Source organism: Rhinopithecus roxellana, chromosome 16 (assembly GCF_007565055.1).
Source record: "Rhinopithecus roxellana isolate Shanxi Qingling chromosome 16, ASM756505v1, whole genome shotgun sequence".
Lineage (NCBI taxonomy): Eukaryota > Metazoa > Chordata > Mammalia > Primates > Cercopithecidae > Rhinopithecus > Rhinopithecus roxellana.
In genome coordinates, this window is record NC_044564.1 from 105,239,108 (window position 1) to 105,264,339 (window position 25,232).

Sequence of the window (25,232 nt, forward strand, 5' to 3'; positions counted from 1 at the left end):
ATTTAACTAAGGATACAACATCCAATTAGTTACAAGTATATTTGTAAATTTCATAGAAATGTTTTTTCAACTCATGTACTTGGAATGTCTGCTCAATAAAAAAACTGATTACAGCTGAATGTTATGACTGACTTCATGTTTTCACAGTATTACACAACTACAGTAACTTTTAAATGTATTTCCTTGTACTGATCTATTTTCTTACTAGCAAGCATGTCACTTTAGATCAACGTCAGCAGTTGAATGGGATCCTGGTCACCTGCTATGTACCTGCACAGGCTGAATAACAATCTAGAAGAACTCTAATAAAGAAGCATCACTGCAATACTAATGAAGGCCTCCCATAATGGATGTCACTGTGGGCTGTTTAAGTATGCCTAACATAGAAACAAAAACAAAAACTTGAAGAATTTGGGGTATTTATCTAGAAGCTCAATTCTAACCATTCAGGAATCAGGAGTGTAATTTTCACCATCACCTGATAGTCATGTGACTTAAGGTTAAAAAGGACATTCTAATACCACAAAGTGAAGTATATGAAAGGGAGTTCAAGTCTTTCAACATTTCTATTCTTTTGTCACCTAATTGCACAAGCCAACCCAATTTTCTTGTATTTTAATTTTGTGGGTCTGTATATGATTATGCTCCTCAAAATTAACGTCTTCTAACTTAAAAAAAAAACACACACACACCCACACAGATGAAAATTAAACATATAAATAAGACAAAATGAGACTTACAAGATTCTGAGCTACTCTCAGAGTTTCTGGTGCAATACATCTGGCTGAAATTTTATTGAGTGGAATTATGGTGTATCGACGTTTCAGTTCCCCCCTTTCGAGTAGCTTTTTACCAGTAACCTACAACACACATTAGAATTTTAAAAACGCACGTTAAAGAAGACAGAAAATTGAGAGAATGCAAGTTTAGTAGTCTATAACAAATGTTTAGTGCCATTTATCCCAAACAATCAAGCTATAATTATTATATGCAATGGAACATCATTTGGCCTTGAAAAAGGAGATGCTGCCATTTGTGACAACATGAATAAACCCAGAAGACATGATGCTAAGTGACATAATCAGACAAAGAAAAAAAAATACTGTATGACCTCACTTGTACATGGAATCTTTAAAACGAAGTTGAACAAATAAAAAGAGTAGGATAGTGGTTATCAGGGATGAGGAGGGAAAGAAAATGGGTGGAAGTAGGTCACAGGTCAAAGCGTACTTATTTGCAGTTGGGTAGGATAAATAAATCTACCTATTCAGAGATGTACTGTATAGCATGAGGACTATAATTAATGATAGTGTATATTGAAAATTTGCTAAGAGTAAATTTTAGGTGCTATCACACACAAAAAAGGTAACTATGGAAGGTGAATGGCTATGTTAATATGTTTGACTACAATAACCATTTCACCATGTATATGTATCAAAACATCTTGTTGTACATTTGTTTTTTTCTTTTTTTAGAGATAAACAGTCTTGCTCTGTTGCCCAGGCATGAGTGCAGTGGTGTGATCTCAGCTTACTGCAACTTCCACCTCCCAAGTTCAAGCAATTCTTGTGCTTCAGCCTCCACAGTCACTGGGACTCCAGGTGCGTGCCACCGTGCCTGGCTAACTTTTGTATTTTCAGTAGAGATGGGGTTTTGCCATGTTGCCGAGGCTGGTCTCGAACTCCTGGGCTCAAATGATCTCCCCACCTCGGCCTCCCAAAGTGCTGGGATTACAGGTGTGAGCCACCGTATCCAGGCTTCTTATACATTTTAAGTATATATAATATAAATTAAAAAAAAAAACAAAGTAAATTTGACAATGACTATGTAGCATTTACAGGAAAGAGTATGAGCATTTTACAGAAGGATAACAAGGAGAACTGAAGAAATGTAGATAAATTCAATGTTACCTTGACGGGAAGACTGACATTAAAAACAGGTCATTTGTTCTCAGATTATTTTACAAATTAAATTCAACTTATACAGCAAAGAGATCCCAAAAGTTTCAGATTGGTAATATGCATTCTGAGTTTCTGAGTAAGCATGAGCATTCCTTTGGAATAGTTATCAAAAAGTTATGAACCAAAACAATTTTACCCTGTAAATACGTCACCTTAGAGGAGAGCCTTAAAACATCAAGAAAGTATTCAATTCTTTTAGCAGCACATGACTTTTCAAGCTAACCAAATTTAAAATGTTTTTAATTTAAAATCAACTTACTTCTGTGTCTACTACAACATTGTAGAGTCGTTCTCCAGCCACTAATTCTAAAGCTGTGGTTGCAGAAGTATCTTTCACACTAATTAGAGAAGCCACAAGTCCTTTCACACAATTCCTATTCCAGTTCTTCTCTGGATCCCTGAAATACAAAAGTTGACAAAAATTTATCTTAGATAATAAAGTAGAAAAAGTTATACTTTACTCATCAAGAGCTCTTTTGGACAACACATTAAAGCGAAATGAAAGCAGAATCAGCACATGGTTTTAACAAACTAAAAATTTTAAAATGTCCCAAATGACTAGCCAGCTGTTGTTTTTACATCAATCAATAGATCTTTCAGTATGTTTCAATGTAATAAGAACAACTCTGATGTTCTAATCGCTATAATACATATGATTACTGTAAATATTCCATTAACCCACATAGCAAAACAAATTATAAGATGTAAACGTGGATATTTAACATTAATGACAGAATAACTTTAAAGACATTTTGAACTGAGATTAAATTTCCCTGATTTTAAGATTAGTGCCATCATTAGCCATTAAATTTCACAAGAATTTCCCTGCCAACATTTAAAACATTTCAACAAATGCTTAAAGGAAAAATACCAGTGAAAGAAAAGCAGTTACAACAAGTTTCATACAAAAATCTTGGTGTCGACAAAACTTTCAGACTACTTCCAGCTTAAATAAAAATGTCTTGATTATTTCTATCTTAAAATTCAAGGCTTAAGTCTCTTACTTGTATGCAAATCGAAGATTGGGAAATCTGGCTAATAGAGCTTCATATGTTTCTTTCAATCTACCAATATCACGAGACAGCTGCCTGCGCTTTTCCAAAAGGCTTTCCTCTTTATTTTCTGAAAGATAAATCATAATAAATTAAAACCAAGTTTTAAAAGTTCAGTCTACTGTTTTAAGGAAAATATTAGTAACCACTATTTCCAAAACATGCAAAAAATACAAATTTCTGTAACTATTACAAAAGCAGGCTGAACCTTCCAATTTCTATCCATTGTCAAACATTATTTCCTACAGTAAATAATTTTCATTCCAAAAAATAATATACAAACTGAATGCCTACTAATGTAGAAATACACAAATGACATTTTTGAGCTTTCAAATGATTGAAGCAGGAAATTCTCAATACTGAATTTTCAAAAATTCAGGAGTTGTTTTATAATTAGGTATTTTTTTTACTATACTTACAAACACTTCTTAATACTAACGCTCATTAATAGGCTAAGAAATGTTTCCTACTTGCTTGCGTTCTTTATTTAAATTAGCTTTTTATCAAAAATCACTACCTCCTCATGATCTGATTATCATGTTTTTAAAGGCAAACCTTCATAATTTAGCTTTTTCATTTCAGCTTCAAGGTTTTCTTTAAGTCTTTTTACAGCTTCTAAAGCTTCTTGATCCTTCCTGTAGCCACTATCCATCTTCTTAACTTCAGCTTGTTTATTCTTTAATTCCTGTTGAGCATGCTTCAACTTCATCTGAGCCTGTGGCAGAAAAATGCAACAGACTATAGGATGTATGAGGCAGACAGTGCTAGTAATTAAATGGCCAAAGATTCAGATTGGTTTTACTAAGAGATCTTAGCCTTAAAAATTTAATTGTTTGGTCTCTTGGATTAGTATTTCAAGAAATTAGTCATTTCTCAGTATTTTCTTCTCAAAAACTACTTAAAGTATAAACTAATATATGATTAGTATGTTGTTAAAGAATTTGAAATTAAAAGTCCATTATTTTTAATAAGATATGACATATTAAAATTGAAGGATTATATCGAATAACTGTCAGTAGCTGGTAATTACAGCAAGCTAGAAATCACAACTCTCCTTCCTTTCCTTTCCGCTTAGTTGTTCATATTCGTATTTGTATATATTTGTGCGTGCTATCTAAAAACAGTTAAGAAACTGAATTGAGCAATAAGATCTAAAATTATATAGGAAAAGAAGCTAAACTGACAAAGAAACTTAAATGATGAGAGTCTAATAATTAAATGCTAGAACTATTTAAATTAAATGTGTCAGGCATTCAAGAGTTTAAACAATTGACCACTGCTTCTTAAAACTATGAACTAGTATTCTAAAACCGAGATGGGGGTATCCTCCAAAACTGTGTATTTTTTCCCAGTTCCCTTATAAAATAGTAGACAAACAGAGTACTTTAAAGATTTTCTACTGTTGAGAGTTCTTATAAATTTGTGACTGTCATCTCTGTCATGCCTGAATGAAAAAGTTGCAAATATATAAAGAGGAAAACCTGAGGATTAATGCATAATCACACACATTTGTGTACCTGTTTTAAAATCTGCATCTTCCATTTAAAAAGAAACAATGATATGCCTGTGTACATGTATTTTTTCTGCTAGCAAAATTCTTGTGTTCATAGGACTTTAAGTTGCACTACTATGTAAAATCTGAGAAACACTGTAATAGACTGACAAGACTTTTAAGATTATGAAATCAGAGTAGGGAGAACAAAGACTATAATGTGGCTAAATGTGAGGTACAGATACTTCCTAGAAAAATGTAAAGCTTCAGAAACAAGGTTTTAAGAACTAGGTATGACAGGCAAAGCAATGGGGAGGACAATCCTGTTTTCCTGTTAAAGCTTAAGACTTCAACATTGTGATATTAATAAAAAATAAAAATAGCCAAAAAAAGAATAAATGGATTAATCTCTAAAATTCCACACAATGCTGCAAACAGAACAAAGCATTCATTACACTTACATACTGAATTAACGTAATTTATGTTGTACAGCATCTTAACAAATTAAGTTCACCAATATTTAGCAATAATATATTTGAATTTTCCTGCTTTAGGCATTAGAGTTGCAGAATAATGTAAACAAACAAGTTCCTTGACACTGATTATTTTCAACATTATGTAACAATTGCCAAAGCATAATGTGAAAAGAAACTTCTTAAAAAAACAGCAATCATATAGTGCTTAATGTCTATATTTACCTGTTTGGCTTCTGTCTGAGCTTTACTTATATCATTTTTACAGGCCATCATTTGACCAGCAAGAGTTGCTTCTGCTCCATCTTCATTACTGGACAGGCCAGCGGAAACTGCATTGAAGTGCTGCTGTGCAGCCGCCAGAGCTTCAGCATCTTTATTACTTGCTTCTTGAAGGGCATGCAGTCCATCTGTTATCTTTTTAACCTCTTTTTCCTTTGCTGCTAAAGTTTTAGAGTCCTTTAGGAAGAGTTTCAAATGGAAAAATAATGTATTTCAGGAAAAACATCTACTTTCTTATACGCATATATCCTTATGTAATCAAATTCCATAGCAATTTGGAGTGAGCATAATAAAGAAATTTAACCATCATAACTGTATATAAATACTGAATTATCATTTTGAAATTACAGTTTTTAGAATAAATATAACTCTTACACTACTTGAAATATTTTCATTCCATGTTATAAATTAAATCCATGAGACACTGGGCTAAATAATAATTGCAGATTTAAACAAATCACTTGAAGGGACTAAAAATGAATTTCTAAAACTGTAAAACTGAAATAACAGACATCCTACACTAAGCTTAAAAGTAGAGATTTTAGAATTAAGAGCACGTATATGAAAGTATTTTATAAACTGTCAAGAGCCATAAAATTCGACCACTAAATAGTTACAGAAAAAGTATTACTATTATGTAACACTTTTTAGGTAATATTAACCAGATATCTGACACTATGCAAGATACCAGCCCCGAAAAAAGAAAATCTAATGATCTTATTTACAATGAAAGTGACAACAAATTTTGGCCCACTTGATTAGTTCATGATTCATCATTTATTAAGTGCTTACTATATAGTAGGCCCTGTTCTAAGACACTAAAGACACAGACTAAGTCTCTGTTCTAAGGGAGCCTATATTCAAGGTTAGAAGACATGGTCAACAAACAAAATAAGGTTGGGGAATAGAGTGATAGGAACTCTTACTTCAAGAAGAGTAAGAGAAGGCCTTTGAGATGCCATTTGAACGGAAGACTGGATGAAGTGGGAGGAGTGACTGTGCAAATACTTGTGGGACAGTATACTTGAAAGCCCTTAGGAACATGTTTGAATGTTTGAGGAACTGGACTAGGAGCACAGTGAGTAAATGGTTAAGGAGCCAACAGTCATATCATGAAGCACCTTGCCGGCCATGGTAAAGACTTAGATTTAATTATATAGTTGATCCTTAAACAAGATGGGAGTTCGAGTACAGACCCACCACACAGTCAAAAATGCTTTTGATTCCTCCAAAAACTTAACTACTAATAACCTACTGTTAACCAAAGCCTTACCAATAACATAACACAATTAACTTATATTTTGTATGCTACATTATATATTGTATTCTTGGAATAAAGCTAGAAAAAAGAAAATGTTAAAAGCATAAGAAAAAATACATTTATAGTACTGTAGTGTATTTATTGACACGGTAAGTTTATATCATCTGTTTACAAGATAAACCATCTGTCTGGAAAGGAAGGCAACCACAGCTGCAGACCTCAATCTATGGTATATTATCAAGCAACTCAACTGTTTCTTGTAGCATCCTGACTTCTCTCTGCTTTTTGGGAGCATTTTCAGTATCACTAGTGCCACTTCATATAGATCCCATGTTATTCGGGTTTATGGTATTGCACTAAACATGATTAAAAATACAGGAGAACCACAAGACATCACTTTCTAACGAGCTCTGCAACTTACTGGAAACGCGAACTACTCAGAAGCAAATGATTAATGTCACACTGAGTTTATTTGAGCTCACCACCATAGCAACAGGAGGTGGCTACAAAAGTATTACAATAGTGTAGTATGTTCTATAGTTTTATGCAGTTATTTAATATTGCATCTTTACATTTGTTTACATTTCTCTGAACTACAAATAGTGCCAAGTATGGTGTTTAAGTTTTGAAAAATTTTAACTTTTTGTAACAGATTTTTGTGTATTTTATTGCAGTAAATGATAAAATAGACTAGTACCTACATATATTTTGTGCATTTATGACATACTTAACTTTTTCTTAATTTTTTTGATATTTCTAGGTCATATGGTATTTGTCTGCAAGTTTTTTCAAATTGTTGTAAACCTTCAAATAATTTTCCAATATATTTATTGAGAAAAATCTGCTAATAAGTCGATCCACGCAGTTCAAACCCATGTTGTTCCCGTGTCATACAGCGTACATGTAATTTGGAAACCACTGAAGGATTTTAAGCACAGGAGTGATGTGATTCAATTTATATTTTAGCTTCTGTAAAGAACAGACTATAGAGTGGCAACAGGAAAAAAGTAGGGAAACTAATAAGCACATTATTGCAGTAGCCCTCATGAGAGGTGATGGTTTGAATGAAGTTGGCAGTAATGCAGGTAACAAAAAGTGGCTGTATTCTGAATACACTTTTAAAGTTAACAGAATTTATTGATAGACTGGATCTAGATATTTAAAGAATGGCGAGAATCCAGAGGACTCTTAAGATTTCTGGCCTCAACAATTAGGTAAATAGTGGTACCATTTACTGACATGAGGAAAATTCAGTAACTCAGGTGGGTCTGGGTAGATGAGGAAAATTCCTAAATTCTATTCTGGAAATGTTAAGTTTTACACTTTTTAAAAGTCATCCAGGTAAAAATGTTAATTAAGTAGCTGGACGAAGAAATCTACAGTTTGTTGGACAGTCATCTGGATGTCATTAGACTTATTCTCCCTTTCTCAGTTGTGGTTCTTAAAAATAGCTGTAGAATGTGCTAGAAAATGCAACATTCTGATAGAGGGAATGGCCTGAATAATCCATACTCTATTTCAGTTTCCTCCTAGAAATATGCATGTCTTTTCATGCTTTAGCTCAGCAACTCATGTAAACCAGGGGATCATGTGCTGACCACCCCCATTTCTCTATTTCTGTGATACAAACCCAGGGCAGGCTGGGTTTATAGCCTGGGGTGTAAACCCAGGGCAAGCTGCTTTCTAGGGTCCATCAGCTGTATGGGGAACACACAGATGGAACTCCATCCAACACTTGTGGGAATGGCCCACCGTGAAACCTAGGCGTTTACTATTAGTGCCTATCTGTAGGAAATAAATTTGCTTCATGTAACTTGTGCTGTATGAGTTCCATTAACACTGACAAGTTGGTTACTAGTACATAGTGAACTTGTTTCATACCATCACTGCAGTTAGTAGGGTCTGTTCTGACAGAATCATGGCTTACTGATAAAGCTGGAATGGCTTCACCCCTTCACCTCCCTGTCCCCAATACCCAGCCTAGGGCAGAGATATCACCCTAAAGGGTTGAGGGGCTTGGATATGCAGCTGGATGTTTTATGGAGAAGGAGCCATAATAAATGGAATATAGATGACCCCCTCAATGAATGAGCTGGCTGCATGAATTGAGGCAGAGCAAGAAACAGAAATGGGGGAGCTCAGCACATGATCCCCTGGTTGTTGGACACATGTAATTGCTCATTCCCAGGGCCAGATAGCTCGGGAAGCAGGTAGTCAGATGGATCCTGAGAGGGAACAGGAAAGGGAACAGGAAAGAGGTACTCAGACAGTCCCTGAGGCATCTGAGAGAAGCAACACATACAACGCAGGCCTCATAGAAAACGAAGCTCACTAGAGGATGAGTATACAGAAAGGCCAGGAAAGACTTATGCAGCCTGGTTGAAGCGTTTGTTTGATAAAGGGACACTGTGGATCCAAATGGCTAAACGGAATAGTTTAGAGCAGGACCAAGGTCTCCAGGTCCCCACCAGAGATGGCCCTATACTCCTGTTAAGATGAGAAAAAGAAATGAAAGTAAGCTTTTCTGGAGTTCTTGGATGCTGGAGCCCACAGGACTTATTTCCAGTTTTCCTAGGGAAAAGTTAAACTGATGACCATGGGAGGGTTTCAGGCAAATGTAATGACTCACTATGCTTACCTGCTGTGAGTAGATACTTTGTGTCACTTTGGGCGCTGGTGACCACAGTTCCCACCACTGAGTATGGACATTGATAGTTTGGCAGCTTGTGGTGCAGAACATCACCACTACCTGAGGAGGTATGCCCCTCACAGCTAAGAATTTGAGCTATACCAGTGGCACATATCCACCCTGACCTGCCACCTTAGACCTCATAAGTTATTCAAGACTTACCCAAGACCTCATAAATTACTCAATGAAAGCAGTATTACATACCAAATGGAGAATAAGACACTACTTTCTTAATTCAAAACCCACTAAAGATAAAAATGTCACAATGCACTGGCCTAGGCTGGCTGGTCAGACAGGCCTTTGGGGCATTAAGACTAATGGATGGTCATAAGCTGAATGTCAAGGTCACTTGGACAGAAAGCCAAGGAAGTATCCCAGATACAGTCTAACAAAAATTGTTGGTGCTGGTGACACTTACTAACAAAAAAGAAGCCCCAGAGCTGGTAGGTCTCTTGGGTACTAAACACAGCATATAACCCATGTGGGTGTTTTTTTGGCCCCCTTTAATCCTGGTGACTAACAAAGCTGCCAACTTTGAACAATGAACTTTGCAGTAGCAGGCCTTAGAAAACAATGTAAAGTGGTAGCCTTGCTGCTGCTTTCAAAACATTTACAGTCTGTTAGTCTGATGCAATGACAGGTGTCCACAACCACCATGCATGCTGGCTGGAGTCTATGGCAACAGAAACTTGTCACTGGGAGACCTAGCCTCTTCGAAGTTGAACTTTTAAGTTGCTTGAGGCAGCCACCCGATACAGCTCTTGGAATGTAACTTTTTGCTTGCTATTGTGCACTGGTGGAGACTGTGAGTCTTAAGGCTAGAGCACCACATGCGACTCTGTGACTTAAACTGCCCACACTTGAGTGCTTACAAAAAAAAAAAAAAAAACCCTATCAATGAATTATAGCAGGTTCAAAAGAGCTTGATTATCAAACAGAAATGGTACATTTGAAATCAAGCCTAGTTGCAACCCCAAGGGACCAGGAGGCTTCATGAAAAAAATGGCTTGCTTATTAGAAGGGTCCAAACAACCCACAGGGGATGCTTTGGCTTCTCCTCTGGCTCCCTGGGTCCTAAGATTCTGAGATGTGCCTACCAATGGTATGGCGTGATTTACTGAAAGTTCCATCAAACAAAACAGGAGGGATCCTCTTGACTGTAGCCACCATCAGGCCAATAAGTGGTCATCTTTTGACTGAGGCTGAACATGGACATTACGCTCAATGGGTCAAACTATATGCAGTGATGATGTCCATTTGGGCCACCCCATCGCCATATCTTGCAATATTTCACCAAGTCATAGGCTGTTGCCAACAGCCTAGCCATCTGGTCAGCAGAAGGGCAACTTAGTGACTGGACTGCTAAAAAAAAAAAATCCCCTATGTGGGCCGGGCACGGTGGCTCACACCTATAATCCCAGCACTTTGGGAGGCTGAGGCAGGCAGATCACCTGAGGTTGGAGTTTGAGACCAGCCTGACTAATATGGAGGAACCCTATCTCTACTAAAAATACAAAATTAGCCAGTTGTGGTGGTGCATTCCTGTAATCCCAGCTACTTGGGAGGCTGAGGCAGGAGAATCGCTTGAGCCCAGGAGGCGGAATACAAGGTGTAGTGAGCCGAGATCACGCCATTGCACTCCAGCCTGGGCAATAAGATCAAAATCCCGTCTCAAATAAATAAATAAATAAAATAAAATTTTAAAAAATCCCCTATGTAGAAACAAGGACATGCTTTCTGAAAGCAACAAATATATGTCACTCATATGGACCCTGATGCTACCCTTGAAAGAAACATGTCATTTTTTTTGATACTTCATCATATTTCACTCTGACCAAGGAACATCCTTCACTGCCCAACCTGCATGACAATGGGCATTCTCTTGTGGAATACAATGGACTTTCCATGTACCCTGTTATTCACAGGCCAATGGAGCTAAAACGAAGCAATGAAAATGGAACAATGAAATAGCCTACTCATAAAGTAACTGAAGGATATCAAGGTGGCCTGTTAGTGAGGTGGTACCAACATCTGACTAGGGCATTATGGACCTAAACACTGTACTTTAGCACAAAGGAAACACAGCACTGCAATGCATATTATGATAGCTCGGGGAAATCTGAGATCCTAGGAGTGTTAGGTGGGAACATCTGAGATCCCAGGAGAGTGTTAGGTGGGAGCACTAACCTGTCAATACACTTTTTCCACAAGAATGTGGCAGCAAAGACCTGGGAGCATAACACCTCCCAAGCTGTGGCCATGGCAGGTAACGTAAGATATTAGACATGACATCCAGGAACTTTCTGTCATAGCCCACAATGACAATCTGGTCCTGCTAGTAGTGAACTACCCTAGCATTCCTAATGTCACAGTGTACATCAATAGACCCTAACCCCTGGCTTACATGAGAGGACATAGCATCTGTCGCATAAAAGGGTGCTAAAAATGCCGTTTTAACTTAACTGTGGCAAAATGTTATGATGAAACATAACATAACCTCAATGGGTGGGCCCCTTGGTGACGAAGGAAACACAATGAACTAGTGCAAGCCCTCTGTGTAGGAGCTTCATGAACAATTGTGTACGGGGGAAATTGAACTTATGCAACTATACCACTAATGAGATTTAGCTGGCAAACGCTAATGCCTCCCTACCCATGAATGGGGCCACTGAACAGTAAAACAGGGGAAACGGTGCTATATAAGTTTATATAAAAACGTTGAAACCCTAGGATACTTTCAACATTTAAACGTTAGGATAGTTCAACATTCAAAAGAGATTGAGTACTGTGAGGAAAATTAGGCCAGTAAGTTGTCCTGGAGTCCAGGTAAAAAAGATGTTTGCCAAAGACTACATCATTTTCCATGGACAGTGTAGGAGTGACCTAAACAGAAGATGGGCGATGTCAGGCCTGGAAAGCTGGCAGATGGTGGGATTCTGTACGTTGGGAATGCTGGGGGATGCCCCTACGTATCACTCCTAGAAATGAGATATATCATAGGGCCAGCAGCCTAAAGCTGTACAACAGATTTACTCAGGACCTACCAAAAGGTTTTACTGTCTCTGAGTTTAAGTGCTTTATAAAATCTTCTGTACCATATATAACATTGCTTTTCAGCCCAGCAGATATCCCTTGGGAAGGTTGTTTTAGACAACTGCTCTAAACCCGTTAGCACAAGTGGAAAGAGCATATGTGGTTGCCAACGCTTCCTGCTGTATCTAGATAAACACCTCAGGTACTGCAAAGCCACAAATACAGATCTGGAAGCAGGTCCGAAGGATCCTTCTTTGACCTCTTTAACAACTTCATATCTGGATTACTGGGATCCTGGGCTGAGTCAGTGCTCCAGGCAGGCCTGATCATCCTGCTTGTGGTCCTCCTGGGCACAGTGAAATGTATTCTGGCTACGGCTCAACAATACCGCAATGAGATTATGTCAGTCAGAGTGTTATATCCATCTAAGACAAACCTCCTTCTTCTTCAGATTCAGAGAAGTCTGTGGGCATAACAAAAGGACTAGTTTTGCTAGTGTGGAAACCTAGATTGTAGGATAAACTACAAGACAACTCCTTAGGTGGCACTAGACTAAGCCAGTTCTTCCCTCTCTGGCTTAGAGTTCTCAAGAGTAACTGTAGAGTGTGCTGATAATGCAATATCCCGAGAAAGGGAGGCAATGGCTGGAACAGCCAGGACTGTTCCTGTCTGCTCCTCCAGCTGCCCTAAAACAGAATTTCAGTGCTTCAGCCCAGTGTCTCATGTTACTCCAGGGTATATACCCAGAGCAGGCTGTTTTCTGGGGTCCCTCAGCTGCTGTGCAAGTTGGGCACATGCAAATGAAATTCTAACCACCTTAGGCAGCTTTTCTGAGCCTTGGGGGAACGGCTTGCAATGAATCCTAGACTTCTGTTTTCCCTTGTTGCCTATCAATAAGTAATAAATCCATTTCACATAAAATGTTGTGTATGAATGTGTTCTGTCTGCTGTCCTCAGACAACCTGGTAACCTGCATACAATAAACCTGCTTCAGAGTTCAGGAGTTAAGCCTGCTTACAGATTTGCAAGGTATCAACATATAGATGATATTTAGAGTTACAGACCTGGATGAGACCACCTATGGCATGAATGTTTATAAAAGATATCAGAATGCTAGCCTTAGGGCATACTAACATTAAGAGATCTAGAAAAATAAGGGACACAGAAAAGAAGGATGAAAAAGGAGCAATCAGTGTGTGAAGCTTAAGGACATGACAAGACTAAAGAAAAATGAACCCAAAACAAGGCAGGTGCACATGTTTAGAGCTTTACAAAACCTTAAAAAAAAAAAAAAGTAATTGGTGAATTGATTTCGGTTGTTGGATGCCACAACACAGACTGCTACATCACATTCATATCGCTTCAAAATTTTGTCTAAATTTTCTTCCACTGTTTCTTAATTCAACCATTGTATTTCTCTGCAAAAATATCTAACAGGGCAGTATAAAGAAATTATTTTCAAAACGTTAATTTTTCTTCAGTGAAAGGCAAATGTATATGTTCACTGGGACAACAGAATCACCCTCAAAAGAAGTGCCATAAGCTCCAGAAACACACCTACTCATCTGACTATATACTTGACTCTTCTGTTACCATGGATGACCTATTTCTAGTTCTCATGAAGGTGACCTCTATACGTTAGTTCCTATCCTACTTTCAGCTACCAAAGGGCCCTATTTTAACAACTCTTCCATCTCTCTCTCCTGAATTACAAATGACGCCTTTTCTACTGGATCTTTTCTGTCAATATAGAATTTATTTATCCCATGTAAAATCAAGCCAAAAAAACCTTTCTTCTGTATTACACTCCGGTTAGCTCCCTATTTCTCCTTCTTTCAGAAAACTTCTCAAAAAGTTATCTATAGTCACTTTTCTTTTTTCTGCTTTCATTCTGTGAGAGTATGAACACAATCTAATCAGGTACTCACGGACACTTCTCCTTGAAATATCTTTTTTACCTGAACTCCAGGACAACTTACTCACCTAATTTTCCTCACGCTACTCAATCTGTTTTGAATGTTGAACTATCCCAACATTCAAATACTGAAAGTATCCCAGGGCTCCAACCTTCTTATATATACTTACAGCCTTGATCATTTTATCTAGTCTCATGGATTTAAATAACACCTAACATTGATGATCCCCCCAAATTTGTATTTTTGCCTGGATTCACTATTCATATATTTAAGTACCTAATCAACATCACTACTCAAGATGTCTTAACAGGCTCCTCAAGCATATTACATTCACACTGTATTTCTTAAGCTTATCAAACCTGTTCTCCCTACTCTCCACCTTACTTCAATGGCTACGCAACTTAAAATCCCAAACTGTACCCTTTTTCCCCTACACTCCTAATCCCCTTCCCTGCTTTACTTTTTTTCCACATCAGTTATCACTATACAACATGTTACATGTTTTATTTTCTTTATCATCATTTCCTCCAATGGAATGAATGCCCACAAGGCAAGGACTTCTGACCATTTGGTCCAGTTGTAACCCTAGCCCAAACAATTGTACTTAGTGTACAGCAGACACTCACTAAATATTCATGGAATACATAAATGTACACTAGTGAGACTATATACTTGTCTACAAGTGGCACTAGTGGCACATTAAGCTCACTTACTTCAACCATATTTTTTTCCAGCTCTTTGCGTTTGCTTTCTTCACATGCCAGATTTTTCTTCTTGAGATCAAATGCACTTTGAGATTTAGTATTAACTCGCTGAGCCTCTGCAAGAGCATCTTCTAAAGATCGAAGTATACCTCCAATTTCCTGTAATAAATGCAGCCAAGTCAGCCACTTATATAAAATTTGTTCATGTTGTCATTTTATTGTATGAGTTCTGTATCAAATACTTTTTTTATAAGTTATTTCATTATCTTACTATAAGATTAAGAAATCAATACAACAGACAATGCCCACTGAATCCTAAATAGTTACTATATATAATGTAGTACGTTTTTCACAGTGTATATTATCAATTCTAATACATATGTTCAGACCTTATCTTTTCTTTTTTCCAAGTCTTCTATTTCATGATTAAGTGCTTTTATTTTTTTATCATTCTCAGACAATTCCTCCTGCAGCTTTATAACTTTATCTTGCATTTCTTTTAACTCCTCAGCTGAGCGTGCTTTGGTATCTTCAGCCAGCAAAAACTGATAAGCGATATATAAACGACTCAAATGTTCTATTTCTCTCATCACTTTTTGGTACTCCAAGTAGGAAGATCTTTCCTGAAAGGGAAGTCACAAAAAAAGAGTAACTCAAAATTGTATTAAAAAAAAATTCAATTACGCAAGATGTATCAAATTTCTCATTACATGATATAATAGATTTTGTCCTGTATTAAACAATTATAACATCTTAAATTTTAGGCTACTTTACATAACATTAGAAGTCAGGACTTTTAGATAGCATTATACCTTCTCTAGTGAATCTTATTTGGCTACTTCTTCTAATATATAATTGGGCAGCTGAGTTTAAAAAAGAAATATGGACATAAAGTTCATAAGCTAGTGTTAATAAGTCTGTTAAAGACAACTTACACACCCACCAATGATACACTATTACATAGATTCTGTAGTAGTATTACCAAGAAGCCTACTCTAATATTCTTTGAAGCACTACTACAAGCACTTGCTCCCTCACATCATTACTAAACATGATTCCCAGAAGGACCTACTGGGACCAGATAAAATAATAACTAAAATCCTTAATTTACACATAAAAATCAAATTCAGAATGATGAAATGATCTGTCCATGTTGTTAGATTTAGAAAGAAATTGTGGCAAAATCAAGTCGAGGACCTAAGTTTAAATTCCTGATCTAGTGTTTTCTACTAAATCATGCATACAAAAAGGGTACCTTCAAGATTACAATTTTTCCAGTAAAATCTACACTACTATATGGATTCACAAGATAGCTCTGAGTAGTACCAAATTTCAATGAGCATTTAATAAATTCCTAAATGGATATCTTTAAAAACGTTTGGCTGGGCACAGTGGCTCACTCCTGTCATCCCAGCACTTTGAGAGGCCGAGGTGGGTGGATCACTTGAGCCAAGGATTTCAAGACCAGCCTAAGAAACAACAAGAAACCCCATCTCTACAAAAAAAAAAAAAAATAAACTAGCAGGGTGTGGTGGCATGCATCTATAGTCCCCAGCTACTCAGAAGGCTAAGGTGGGAGGATCCCTTGAGACTGGGAGGTGGAGGCTGCAGTGAGTTGTGATCACACTACTGCACTCCATCCTGGGCAACAGAGTGAGACTTGTCTCAAGAAAAAGAAAATGTAGCTCATAAACGCATTTTTTCATGAAATACTGCCACGTCTTTTGATGTCAGGAGCAGCAAAGATTATAGAGAAAATTCAATCCTCTGTTTCAACACCTTCTGCTTACAAAATACCTTGACAGCAATAATTATAGTGATAGCCCCTCTTATCCTGGAAATTGTTCACTCTACCAATGAGGGTGTCTAAGAGTGCCATTATCTTTAAGAAATGTTGTTCCAGTCAATCCTATTTATCTAAGAAAATCCAGACTTGCTTAGCTTCAATAAAGTATTAAAATTCAGCATAACATTTTCTGAAACTATAAATATTACTCTCCAATATCCTATGACTCAGTAGATAAGTATATATCCTCTGCAAGCAGAAGGCTCAATTATGGACTGCCAACTCTAATTCCTTATCTCATCGCAGGAAAAAACCCCCAAGAAATAGTATCACCATGTGTATGATTTTGGATATATCGCTCACTTTGAAAGACATTCTAATAGATTATCCTCAAATATACAGAATATACCTCTTTTAATTTTTGAATGGTTGGAGTAATCTCTTCTTCAAGTATCTGGAAAACAAAGAAAAATAGTATTTTCAGCATGTAAAGTACTATTAAAATGTATTTGAAAGAAAAGTAGCATGGATGGCTATGGAAAACTGAACCAAGAAAAAAATTTTTCCCTCTTTACAGCAAAAACTCTACATGCAAAATTACATTCTTCTCCAAAAATGTTTTATATGAATTAAATTACCGTCTTAATTTCTTTCAGCTTAGCCTCTTTTTTTTCTATAGTTTTCTGTGCAGCTATTTTTTTGTATTCATACATCCTGGTTCCAGCTGCTTCTTCTATCATGGATAAAATCTGGAATGACAATTTTATTAACGTTTAGTATCCAAGACAATGTGTCCAACTGGAATTTACATTAAATATAACATTTTTGTCTTGACCTCACTAAACATCTTACCAAAATTTGGCCCAAATGACCCATTAAAGTTAAATACAGTAATTTCACACAAATCGTTTCCTGTAGGCTTATTCTCTAGGAATGAATTCCGACATGAAACACCAGTTGAGTAAGACTCCTTTACACGATCAAAATCAATTTTAATATCTGGGCATAGTGCCAAATATTACACAAATATACAACTGTCTTTACTAATCATTCCTAAACAATGTTTCCAAAAATTTTAATAATATTTAAAAATTGTCTGAAAGATTAAATATCTATACCAACTATTTTTAATGTCCATAAATAGTATTCTTACCTCTGGAGGTTTCATATTTAATACTTTTGTAATTCGTCCCTGAAAATAAAATGGAAACTTACTAAGATAACAAATTACAGAAAATGTTTATCTGTACTGCCATTCATGTTTATCTAGACTGAAGCTGCTTTATCTCAATATACCAATCTTTGGGGATCTTTCCTTTATAATTCTTCCATGATTCTAGAATTTTGGAACTTTACTATTAACTTTCTCACTTACCAGTGATACAAATTATGGAAGTTAGGAAATGATACAAATGAAATAATTCATTAAATGATAAAAAGTTAACAAGGACCATGTTTCTGAGACAGTTAACATTCATAAGTAGAAATATTCAATTTTATTTTTATTTATTTTTTTTTTTTGAGACGGAGTCTTGCTCTGTCGCCTGGGCTGGAGTGCAGTGGCCGGATCTCAGCTCACTGCAAGCTCTGCTCGCGAGTTTACGCCATTCTCCTGCCTCAGCCTCCGGAGTAGCTGGGACTACAGGCGCCCGCCACCTCGCCCGGCTAGTTTTTTTTTTATTTTTAGTAGAGACGGGGTTTCACCGTGTTAGCCAGGATGGTCTCGATCTCCTGACCTCGTGATCTGCCCGTCTCGGCCTCCCAAAGTGCTGGGATTACAGGCTTGAGCCACCGCGCCCGGCCAGAAATATTCAATTTTAAAACAGGTAAATATAAAAAGAAATTGTGGCATAATTAATAAACTTTCAAAATTTATTTGAATAATAACCCTCCAGGATAATTCACAAAACAGACGACATACTTCTATGCTTCAAATAAAATAAAATATTTTATATCAATGCCAGTAAACCATTAAATTCATTCATTACCAAAAACAATTAAAACAAAACACCTGCATGCCCAGGTCTCAGAGAATCGTATTACTAGAATGTAGATTCACTTAAAAGTAAGTTTTCAACTTTGAATATGTGTAGTGGAAATATTTTTATTTTGGTCCCACTGAGATGCTCCCATTGACTTTACTGTAATTCTCTCAAAGGATAGCTGGATGGGTCAAATGACATAATGTAAATGTAAGATAAAATCAGCCTTTACTCCTTATTTGTGTAAATCTCTAAATAAGCAAATTATTCAAACTTTTATACTTGAAATATTAAGATGCATTAATCCAATAATTTAAAAGGACATATTATGGCTTTCTTTCTTTTTTTTTTTTTACAGTTAACATGTATTGTTCTTTTAGTGACAAAATAAAAAGTCAAGAAAAATCACTCCTAAACATTCTAGAGGAGTCAAAGGTCTATAATACAATAGAATATATCACTGCAAGTAACTAAACCACATTTCTTAACAGATGGCCAGACACAGCACAATAGTAAATAAAAAGTATAAAATCCAAAACATATGGTACTTTTATTTTAACTGCTTAAATGTAAAAAATATCAAAACTATTACGAAAGTGACATAAAGATCTCAAACAAAATACCTGCATGATGAGAAAGTGAGGGTTGTTAACATTAAGGCCAACAGAACAGAAGAGATCCTGTACTCTTGTGTTGTTAGCATTGACTCCATTGATTAAATATTTATTTCTACCACCAATAACCACCTATAAAAGAAAGCAATTTTTAAAATATTCATGTACATGCACACCTTGTGCTAGGATAAATTACTAAGCATATTAGCTTACGTTTATTTGTTCTGTCCAACTAGCAGTAAACAAAACCAATTCTGCATAAATAGTGGAACAAGTATGACATAGCTAAAAACACTAACTTGAGTCAGGACAACTGGTGTTTAATGCAAGTACTTTTGCTAACTAGTTATGTAATTACACACAAGCCTCTTACCCTGGCCTGCACCAGACTAGGTCTCCAAGGTTACCTTCTAGCTTTATGTTTCCAAGTATATGTAAAACATACTTTCCTTTCCTAGTTACCTTCTTTCTGTAATTTTTCTACAGAGGCTAACTTTCTCTACTTTTCCACAGGAATAGACGTCAGACAAAGTAGCTTGACATCAATTCTTGACAAGATTCAAAAAGCTATTAATAAAGACATGATTTGTGACCATTTAAAAGAAAGGGTAATTACAGAGCTTCAGTATGGTTTCACTAAGTTATCTCAGACACCATACTCTACTATCACACTTAAATTGTCATTTATTGGGTATGATTGTCTCATCTACCAGATTGAGGTCCTTAAAGACAAGCTCTGTTTCTCATTCTTCTAACTATATCCCAGTACATTCAAGAACACCCAATATACATCAAGTATTTAATAAATATTGAATAAATATTGGTTCATTTCTTTTCCTGACAGGACTACTACGTTGGTAGTTCATATACTAATGTATTTGAAGAGACCTCTCTGACAAAAACTTTATAATTTTGGTGAAGATGCAAGTTTATAGCCTGAACGAGGACAGGAACAATTAGGTAGATTATTAGTAAGACACTTAGTTCCTAAAGGATAGATATTTGATGGATGCCTAATGACATAGAACAGGATTCTGTCCTAACCTAGCCTATATTTCTTTTTTTTTTAAATCAGAGGCTTCCATTACAATAGAAGAGAAAATCTGTAAGTGATAAATGCTAAGATGGACAGTAAATGGGAGTTGACCACATTTTTAAAAACAAAGCCTTGGGCTGGGCACGGTGGCTCATGAGGCCGAGGCGGGCAGATTACAAGGTCAAGAGATTGAGACCACCCTAGCCAACACAGTGAAATCCTGTCTCTACTAAAAATACAAAAAAAAAAAAAATGAGCCGGGTGTGGTGGTAGGTGCCTGTAGTATCAGCTACCCAGGAGGCTGAGGCAGAAGACTCTCTTGAACCTGGGAGACGGATACTGCAGTGAGCTGAGATGGTGCCACTACACTCCAGCCTGAGTAACAGAGCAAGACTCTGTGTTTCAAAAAAAAAAAAAAAAAAACCTTGACAAGCTGAAAACACTGCCTGACTATATTAGTAATATATGTAAAAGAATTGCTCTGCCGGGAAAAATAGAAGTAGAATATCTAAAATGAAAGAATAACTCTAACTAGACCGATTTTGGCACACTCAATCCAAGGTGTCATTAAAAGATAGATAGATGAATGCAGGGGCAGGGAGGGAAACTGGAGCATACCTGGTATAATCAGGCAAGTGAAAGAACTAGGAACAAACATCAATGAAAGACCTGGCAAGATTTCACTTAGAACTAAAACACATATACTTGCAGATCACTTAAACACTGAAGTAAGGAATAAGTCAGATTTGCTCTTAGTGCTCTGAAGAGGATTAGGATTAATGAATAAAACTTGAAGACAGCAGACTCTGACAAAATTTATAGGGGTAACTTTCTAATAAGACCTGTCCAAAAACAGAATGGGTTATCACAGAAGACTGGAAGATCTCAAGTACACAGGTGTTCAAGAACAGCCAAAGAAGATTCAAGTATGGTTTAAGATTTCAGCATAGTTGAGTGCTTATACCAGATGAATAACTTTTCAGTTCTCTTAGTGATAGAGTGTGCATGATCAAAATTTTAATGTAAGGAAGATATTAAGGAATCTAGTCAGAATTTAAGGCACCAATTTTGCTTATGAACTTTCTCTAGCACGTTTTGCAAAGGCATAGGGCCAAAAACCACATCAGACATAAAAGGTCTTAAGATATCGAAATGTTTAATAGCCACTCACCTGCCTTGTTACTGTGATTTCATCATGAACCTCAAATCCTAAAGGACTTTGCTTTTTGTCAGAATTATCAAATGTGATTGACACAGAGGCTTTGGTAATACCAGCCTGCCCATTTTTGTAAACTAAATCTTGTAAATTAGAAGCTCGAACCTAAAATAAAAGAAGAAAAGTGTATCAATTACAAAACTCCCTACTGTACAAAGCAGCACTAAAAATGACTTCCTTGCTGTTGGAAAACCCACCAACATAGTGTCCACTAAGCAGACAAGGATAGGCAGCTGCATCCTCTGGCAAGGAAAATAGGTAACAACCGGCAATGGACACTTTTCTCTATAGAACCTTTTCAACTCTGAATTGAATTGTTTCCTATTCATTTTTTAGCAAAAAGTTACTTTGCAAGATATAAGGAAAGCCAGTCCCAATGATTTTCACTAGTCATTCAATCCATTAGCAAGATTTGAAAAGGCATCATTACACAGGGAAATACTCTGGAATGAGACTACTTTACAGTCAGAAAGCCTGAGTTTTGAGGCATTGTTACTTATAAACATCTCTAACATAAACATCTCTATGTTTCTATTTTCTCATCTAAAGGAGTAATAATAGTTTCCTTTAAAGGTGGCAGTGAGGCGTAATTTACAAAACGTATAAAAACACAAATGAATATTGGTAAGTCTCCAAAGTTCAGTGAGGATTCTCCTGCCAACTTAAAATAAATCAGAAAGTTTACACTTTACCTGAGACAGGTTGGAGATACCCAGCAAAAAGCAGATGGAGTCCAATATGTTTGATTTTCCACTACCATTTAAGCCAGTGATAGCATTGAAGAGGGGGTCAAAACCATTGACTTCGGTTCTCTGAGCATAGGACTTGAATCCCTCCAGAATAATTGACTTAATATGCATTTTCGATACTGTCTTGGGTCAGCAAACCTCTGACAGGAATCAAACAGGCCACAAACCAGTTCTGTACGAAACAGAAATACCACCACCTAAGTGGAATGTAAACCTGGAATCATAATGAACACGAGGCAAAAACGGTAATGATAGGGTGACAGAAATAAAACAGCCACTTGACAAACTATCCTGTCTGATGTAAAGACATCGTTCATCTACTCAAAAATATAACAGAGTTAGCCACTATCTGGAAATTAAACCATTCAACTGGGAAGTCTTAACTATTTCTTACACCTGTTTTTCCAGGCTTGCCTTCTACTTTTATCATACTCTAGCTAACAAAGACTACGGATTATTTCATATCCCCTTATCTTTGCCCATAATGTGCTTTTTTCTGATACTGACATAGCTTACTCTCTACTGCACTCACGTCTTTGCTCAAATGTCACCCTACTGGAGTCCTCCCTGACCTCCCTGTGTCACTTCTCCACACTCCTTAACTCGGCTTTTTCCTTCATGGTACTTAAAACTGATATTAGACGGTCATTACTTGTCTGTAAGTTCCTGTACTATCTTCACCTACGTCCATCATTGCATCCCCGAATTGTGCTTGACTCCGGGAGGAGGGGAAGTCATTTAAGTATTTACTAGGGATGAGATGTATCTCATATTCTCCAACGTCTTGCTTTTACTCAGGCTGTTAACTTCGCTTCTTCAGGCCTGTCTACACCTCTTCGCCCTACTCCAAGGCCGAATAGGATCTAGCCTTTATTTCTAAGGATCACCTAAGGTCCTCCTCCCCATAGCCCCCGCGTCCCGCCTCCCGCCAGGATGTCTGTCCGGGCCCAACCGGCCGTGCTCACGCACACGCCTCACCGCTGCCTCAGGCCAGGGCTTGACGCACCCCAAAAGCTCCTCCGGGTCACAAAGGCAGGGAGCAGGCCAACTCTCTAGCCGCGGCTACTACGAAGAGAACATCACCATAGCGGATACAACCCCTGCCGCACCGCTCTCAACACCCGCGCCGGAACTATTTATTCCTTTGAATTTCGGCGCGAGCAAAGGACCCCACCTCCATTGCTTATTTCTTGTGCTGGTGCCTAGGAGTTGCCTGTCTTTAGGGTTCCATTTTTCCCCTACACGCGAAGGATTAAAGCCGCAGGGCAATAGGGAGTCTCAATAATGGCAGCTCCGGGGACTCCCAGGCGCGGGCCTGGGTACTACAGGAGCAGGTAGTATACGTTCACACCGGCGTCCGGCACGCTATGGTCAGCCCCACACCTCGGCCCCGGGTCCTCGCGCTTCGCCAGCCCCGCCCCTCCTCGGGCCCTCTAGTCAGGGTTCGGCGCCCTGCAGACTCCGCCTTCTCGAGTCCTGGGCGGTGCTCACCGCGGCTTTCTCCTCTTCACGCAAAGCAACAGAGTCAGGAGATGGAGAAGCATTCTTTGAGTGCTCTCATCGGTTCTGTTTTGGAAGCCTCAGAATCTTTTTCGGTTGGCTCAGATTGCTGCAAAGTAAAAGCTGTATTTCGTTAGGGCCGGAGAGGCACAGTCCTTCGGAGGACTCTGGCCCGCGTCCTGGCTCCGTCCCGCGCTGCCTTCGGACCTCGCCGAGCCTTTTTATCTGAAATTTTCACGTCGGGAAGGGATCATAGTCTACTGAGAGCTGTTCTGAGCCCAGAGGACAAGTTGTGTGGTGCTAAGTAGCTGTTCACCTCCCTTACACTGGAAAGCGTTGTAATGATAAGCCTACCTAACCTGTCAGGGATTTTTTCTGGAAACCTTTTAAGACAGTTCATATTTATTGAGTTCTGAGTGTTAGGCTATGTTCCAAGGGGCTTTTTAAAATCCTCGTAGCAACCTAGTGAAATCAGAAATTGCCCTCGTTTTATAAATGAGTTAAATGAGTCCAGGTAAAAGGTTAAGCAGTTTGTCTAGTAAGCTAGGATTTGTTCCCAGTCTAGTTCCAGATTGCATGCTTTTAAATACATACTAGGCTCCATGCATAGAATCTAGTACTACTCACCAATCCTGTTAATTGGTATGTATTGTTCTTTAGAAAGCAAAAAGGTGTCAGCATTACTTACGTTTCCAAGCACGTTGATACTAAAGAGTTAGGAAGGGTTTAACTCCGAATGGGTATGGTATTATTCTAGGTGAGGTACAAAAACATGGTGTGGACAATGCCATTTTGGGATGGCTTGATCCTTTTGGGCTTCCATAACAATATCATAGACTGGGTAGCTTATGAACCACAGAGGTTTATTCTTCACATTTCTGAAGTCTAGAATGTCACAGAACGAGGTGTGTCTAGGAAGGGGTGCTTTCTGTTTAGTGGATAGCACCTTCTGACCCTGTCCTCACATGGTGGAGAGGCAGAGGCCCTCCTTTGGGCCTATTTTATAAGGGCCTTTCCTTTCTTCCCATTCCTCACTTCCCAAGAGGCCACTTGCTAAAACCATCAGTTTGGGGGTTAGGATTTCAAAATGTGAAGTTTGAGGGACACATTTAGACCATAGCATAGGGCGTGTTTTTAAAGTTGCTTTCTTGGCCCTGGAATGGCAATGCAGTCATCTGAACTGGTCTTAATCTACCAGGAATGGGCCTAAATTTTGAAAATATTTCTCGATAAGGGAGTAAAATAAGTTTTATGGTTTTTTTTGTTTAAGAAAGGATTCATTTATTTACTCTGATATGCTTACCCACTTCTGTGATGTCAACCATGGGTAGTGACCTAACATTAATTTACTTAAGCAGATATCTTTGTCTACCTTGATTCCTGCATCCCCTAGGCTCCACAGCTATTCAATTGTATTGATTCTGTTAACTCTTACACATTTACTTTCAGCTGTATCTCCTTCCTTTTATCATTTTGTGAGTAAAGA

General features: G+C 37.6%; 1 protein-coding gene across 6 annotated transcripts in view; it reads right to left on the bottom strand.

Moving 5' to 3' along the window:
* Window positions 1-23,438, bottom strand: part of SMC2 (structural maintenance of chromosomes 2) — a 47,992-nt gene extending 24,554 nt beyond the window's left edge. Inside the window, exons 1-14 of one of the 6 annotated variants that reach the window (XM_030920235.1) lie at window positions 23,421-23,438; window positions 22,190-22,418; window positions 21,453-21,602; window positions 19,255-19,377; window positions 17,803-17,841; window positions 17,288-17,398; window positions 17,059-17,103; window positions 15,253-15,486; window positions 14,873-15,022; window positions 5,204-5,437; window positions 3,569-3,728; window positions 2,966-3,083; window positions 2,221-2,359; window positions 741-860 (exon numbers count right to left, since the gene is read on the bottom strand). In XM_030920235.1, the coding sequence (XP_030776095.1) occupies window positions 741-860; window positions 2,221-2,359; window positions 2,966-3,083; window positions 3,569-3,728; window positions 5,204-5,437; window positions 14,873-15,022; window positions 15,253-15,486; window positions 17,059-17,103; window positions 17,288-17,398; window positions 17,803-17,841; window positions 19,255-19,377; window positions 21,453-21,602; window positions 22,190-22,357 (1,791 nt within the window). In that variant the 5' untranslated portion in view covers window positions 22,358-22,418; window positions 23,421-23,438. Of the gene's footprint in view, window positions 1-740; window positions 861-2,220; window positions 2,360-2,965; window positions 3,084-3,568; window positions 3,729-5,203; window positions 5,438-14,872; window positions 15,023-15,252; window positions 15,487-17,058; window positions 17,104-17,287; window positions 17,399-17,802; window positions 17,842-19,254; window positions 19,378-21,452; window positions 21,603-22,189; window positions 22,461-23,215 lie in introns of all 6 variants that reach the window. The other 5 variants (XM_030920232.1, XM_030920231.1, XM_030920234.1 and 2 more) reach the window with 5 other exon arrangements.
* Between the last annotated feature and the right edge of the window lie 1,794 nt (window positions 23,439-25,232).